At 37.1% G+C, this 5,649-nt stretch overlaps 1 protein-coding gene across 1 annotated transcript; it reads right to left on the reverse strand.

The window, feature by feature from the left end:
• Window positions 1-2,865: 2,865 nt before the first annotated feature.
• Window positions 2,866-3,180, reverse strand: LOC127672383 (60S ribosomal protein L36-like). Its single transcript, XM_052167539.1, has one exon. The coding sequence runs from the start codon at window positions 3,178-3,180 to the stop codon at window positions 2,866-2,868; it is 315 nt and encodes a 104-aa protein (XP_052023499.1).
• Between the last annotated feature and the right edge of the window lie 2,469 nt (window positions 3,181-5,649).

The raw sequence follows: 5,649 nt of genomic DNA on the forward strand, positions 1-5,649 counted from the left end.
ATGTAGTTGAAAAGAATATGGGAATATGTCTGCCTGGGATGGTAGGGAAGAACTCTGCTGCAAGCCTCTAAGAATCAAGGCCTCCCAAGAATCCCTGTAGTAAGCTTAGACTCTACAGCTACAATCAAGCCTCAATATGAAGGCAGTCATGCAAACAAACTGCCATCACTTCCATCTTCTCCTCAATATCTCTATGCCTCAGAACACCTGACCTGCTCCTGGATGTCTAAACTGTGGACAAAAATCAACATTTATTGTTTAAATGTTCTAAGTGTCCCAGTAAGTTAATCCACTGCATTTTTAACAGGATCACCGCATGGGCATGATAGGACATACCTTTAATTCCAACACTTAGGCAGCTATGCCAAGAAGATCTGGAATTCAAGATGACTTGAAAATCATATCTTCAAACTCTAAGAGCAAAAAGGGAAAGATAATTAATTTCATTTATAGGGGAACACATATTACATTGCATAATAAACATTATATTTAAAATAACAACATGTGAAAGAAACTGTATTTATCTCCATAACAATCTTGACATCATTTCCATGTCATATAGAAAATGATCGATGTTTATAGAAAGTTGTAAGTGTGATGCAAGTAATATAGGTTTCTAATGTTGTCATAAATAGAACAGACATAAGTTACAGTAAAAAAAACAACCTGTAAGCTCATTAATCTCATCATGCCAAATCAAATAGAATATTTTTTCTGTAGGAAAATGTATGCTAAAATATGGGACAGTATATTGTTTATACAATGGTATGCTATAGAGAAATAGTATGCAATATAAATCTTAAACAAATACATTTCACTCATTTACTTTAATTGAATTATTTTCAAAGAGAATAGTCGAAGAATCCGAGGAAAAGATATGTGGATCTAAGAAAAAAACTTACAAGCACACATGAGAAGAAATAGCTGAATACATTATTTGAAGGTTGTCTATTGTTTTCCTTTTAGGACTTTGTAATCTCGAGATTCAATACAGAACTTTAAGAAAATGACTGAATTCAAAATAATGAATATTGTTCCTGAATATTGTTGTAAAACATACCAAGTACATATTGATGGGAATCACTACTACAAAACTGTGTGGAGATGAATGTGAAGGGTGCACTGTGATGGAAAGTGACTAAGAAGACAGCATAATTACTCTTTCTTGTAAATAATGTACTGCAGATGAACAGAGTTTTAGGCATATAAGCTGGCCTGTAATTCTCTCTCAGAGGCACAGACAGAAACTTAGGAGCAAGCAGCTAGCTGATCTGGACGATGCAGCAAGCTTAATTTATAAGACAGAGAGTCAAGGAAGAGAGTCTTGTCAACCTCAGCTTCCCTAAACATTAGCAAGTGTACACATGTGTAGTGAGTGCCAACACATGTGCAGTGCATATGAGCATCCACACTATAAACTCATGTATATCCAAAACTTGTTAACTCAAGTAAAGCTAAGTAAACGTAACATCAGAAATCAGATTACCTCACTACTATAACAGGCTCTTTAATAACAAAGAAAGAATTATGGACAACTTTGTGTTACTGCTGTTCATTACCATATATGCAGAGTTACTGTGGTAGTTTACAATCCTGTTTTCTGTATGGTTTCAGAAATCCAATGCCTATTACATTCTACCTGAACAAAATGTTGTATTTGTGGCATAAGGGGCACGTTTGCTGTGCTACAAATTCACAGACATTCAAACTTCCTTACACACAACCTTACTTATTACCTTAGAATCTGCCCTGTCACAGGTGTAGTTCCTCTTTGCTACAGGGCAAAGCTTCCTGGATCAGTGCCTCAGCCTCTGGCCTTTTTACATTTTACAGAGCTCTGGAAAATAGCTCAAAGAAAGAACAGAAGGCTCAGGTCAGTGTAGGGTTGTTCAATCTCAAAGGCTTCTTACTAATACATTTATTTTCATTGTTAAGGAATCTTATTCTTTTCATTTGTGAGGCCCTATTACAGTATCTGAGAATGTGTTCTCACAAATCCCCAGCACGAAGCAATCATTATGAGCACAATTTCTCACCTCAGCCTTGAGACTGGATATTATTGTCCCTGAAATTTTAGGAACTGCAACTGTAAAGAACATGTGTTTGGGGGTCATGATTTCATTATGTGAGATGAATATAATATATGTAATGTCACCCTGTTTGACTCTGTTAGACAAAATATTAACCAGCATAATCCCAGACCCCAATCATGTGCAGATTATTTTAATTTCTGAGATAAAATTCTACTCACTCTATCACTCTTGGTGTCTTCATCTCTCTTCTCTCTCTTTTCCTAGTTTTGAACACAGGCCTGAACTAGATCTGTCAGCACAACTTTGCATCTATGGTATTCTAATTTTTTTCAGTTCTGCTGTGACACACATTTTTAAATAATGAGAAGCATTTTGCTCCGATTAAATGAAATACACAGAATTCATAGTACAACTCAGTTGGTAAATTACTGGGTTAACAGACACTAAGTTTTGATATTTGTCCTCAGCACTGCATAAAACTTGCTGGTGCTGAATCTTTGCAATCTCAGTATCCAGATCCAGTGAAAAGTAGAGCAGAAATCCTGTATCATCTTATATAACTTATTATGTCACCCTGTGCTACAGGGTTTCCTGCCCAAAGAAGCAAATGAACATATGGCAAATCAAATATTAATGTTTATAAACAAATTATCCTGCCCATTTAGGCAAGTGAATTTGCTTCTTTTAAAGGATAAAAACCTCCATGACAGTTGTCTAGACAGGTAAACTGCAGTGATAGGAAAGAAAATAACATGTGCACCTGCTGAAACTCTGCAGACTACCATTTTGTTCTTTTTTTCTTTTTTTGGAACTATCTTTTATGGGGGATGGTTCATAAATCTTCCTTGGCGACTGCCTTCCTCATGGCGGCCAGGATATTGCCAGCTCCTCCCGCTTTCTCGTGGCCCAGATGTGCGCGCCCACCCTCTTCTTGATGAACTAGAGTGCGCGCGTGTCTGTGGACACTGAGCGACTCCAGGGCGCGCTGCGCTTGGGGAGCGAAGCCCTGCACCTCCTGGATCGCATCCCTCGCGAAGTTGGTGAGCTTGGTGAGGTGCCCCAAGGCCGGCTGTGCCTTGGTTCCCTGATGTTCTTCTTCACCTTGTGGCTTTGTTGAGGCCATGGCCATGGGGTAGCGCAGGGCCATGGCTGCTGCTCTCCTACCACAGCCAGGACAGGAAGCCCAGTTTGTTATTTCAAGCTTATTCTCTAACCTACTTTCCTGGAAGTTGCTAGTTCCTTCTACTCGATTATCCAGGCTCCATCCGTTTACCTTTATCATATATTGTGCACTTCATGGTTTGTGGAGGACTAGGTTTATTTCATTATTTTCTATAAATAATATAGCATAGACAACAATAGAAAAAATAAACAGGTTTTCTATTTATTAGTCTATTGCAAATAGACATTATACTTCTTTGTCTCTAATCTTGATACACATGTGTGTTTAATCCAGAGAACATTTTTATGAAGTGCAACAACATATTGCCTAAATAGGCTAATTGCTAAAACAACATCACAGTCACTGGTGGTCACCATATCACTTCTAAATCAATTTTGTTTCTAGGGCAATGAAGAGAAAACAATATTAAACTGCATTTCATTTAGGTTCATCTTAAACTTTGCACTAGATAAATATGACTGTCATTTAATTGGCTATACTTTACATTAATTTATATGTGAGGACATTATAGTTTGCAATTAATATTATGAAATTGAAATCATAAACTTTTTTGTTTTTGTATGCAAACCAATAAAGTTTCATATGATTCAAAGGAAAAAAGTTACATTATACGTATTCATTTAAATAAGTAAAAAGTCTGTTATATAAAACAAAAGTAGTGAACATTTACATTTTTATTACTAAAACTACTAAAAATCTCAAGAAACATTTAAAAAAATCTATTCATGTGTCTTTGTGCTGAACTAAAATAATTTTTATAGATTTATTTCCCCTCTTGATTTAAGCATCTTTGATAAAATTAGTTGAAATCAGTAAACTCATTTTTCCAGTTTTCGCTTTTTGAATTGATAATTTCTAATAGTGTCTTGAGGGTAGTATAAGAGAATCACATTAATTGGAAAGTGTTTAACAGTTCTTTACTTTGATAGAGTAGAGTAAGGAAGGAGTTTATGTTATTGTGGAAACCACTAAGCTAAGACATTCTCTCTCCTGGATGTTACCCTCACTATATACCTCCTATGAAGAATATTATGGACTTATAGTGAAAGAAAATATTTTGCCATCTCAGTAACAGAGCCTTGTAAATCTTGGTCTACTTTGATGAGACACTTACAACTTGAAAAGGAACTATGGAATTGATGTTTAAGCTTATAAACATTGAGGAATAAATGGACCTACAAACTATATTTCAAACCTGCTGTATTGTGTATTGGGGGGCATCAGTAAACTTAAGATTTTATATAAAAAGCAAACATACAGTTTTATTATATGCAGAACATGTTTCACCAGGCTTGATTTAATAATATTTTGTTCCTCTTTTTATTGATATTTTCTTAATTTACATTTCTACTGTTTTCCCCTTTCCATGTCTCCTCTATAAAAATTGGGTACAGAGCTAAACAAAATATTCTCAACTGAAGAATACTGAATGGCGGAGAAGCACCTAGAGAGATGTTCAACATCCTTAATCATCAGCGAAATGAAAATCTAAACAACCCTGGGATTCAACCTCACACCAGTCTGAATGGGTAAGATCTAAAACTCAGGTGACAGCAGATTCTGGTAAGGATGTGGAGAAAGAGGAACACTCCTCCATTGTTGGTGGGATTGCAATCTGGTAAAACCACTCTAGAATTCAGTTTGGCAGTTCTCAGAAAATTGAACATAGCACTACCTGAGGACCCAGATATACTACTCCTGGGCATATACCTAGAAGATGCTCCAACATGTAATAAGGACACATGCTCCACTAGGTTCATAGCAGCCGAATACACAATAGCCAGAAGCAACAAAGAACCCAGATGTCCCTCAACAGAGGAATGGAAACAGAAAACATTGTACAATTACACAATGGAGTACTACTCAGCTATTAAAAGCAATAGATTCATGAAATTGTTAGCAAATGGATGGACCTAGAAAATGTCTTCCTGAGAGAGGTAACGGAATCACAAGAGAACACACATGGTATGTACTCCCTGATCAGTGGATATTAGCCCAGAATCTTGGAATACCTAAGATACAATTCACAGACAGTGTGAAGCTCAAGAGGAAGGAACACCAAAGTGTGGATAGTTTGATCCTCTTAGAAGAAGGATCAAAATGCCCATGGGGGGAGATTCAGAGACAAATTGTGGAGCAGAGACTAAGGGAAAAGCTATTCAGAGACTGCCATACCTGGAGCCCATCCCACATACAGTTACTAAACCCAGACACTATTGTGGATGCCAACAAATGCTTGCTGACAGGAGTCTGATACAGCTGTCCCCTGAGAGGCTCTGCTAGTGCCTGACAAATACAGAAGTGGATGCTAACTGCCAACCAATGGACTGAGCACAGGGACCCTAATGGAGGATCTAGAGAAAGAACCCAAGAAGCTATAGGTGTTTGCAGCCTCAGAGGAGGAACAATATGAACCACCCAGTAACCCCAGAA

This window comes from Apodemus sylvaticus, chromosome 1, assembly GCF_947179515.1.
Source record: "Apodemus sylvaticus chromosome 1, mApoSyl1.1, whole genome shotgun sequence".
Lineage (NCBI taxonomy): Eukaryota > Metazoa > Chordata > Mammalia > Rodentia > Muridae > Apodemus > Apodemus sylvaticus.

What these genes read in the sequence shown, in the direction of transcription:
- LOC127672383 (XM_052167539.1), bottom strand. Translation starts at nt 3,180, where the DNA reads ATGGCCCTGCGCTACCCCATGGCCATGGCCTCAACAAAGCCACAAGGT.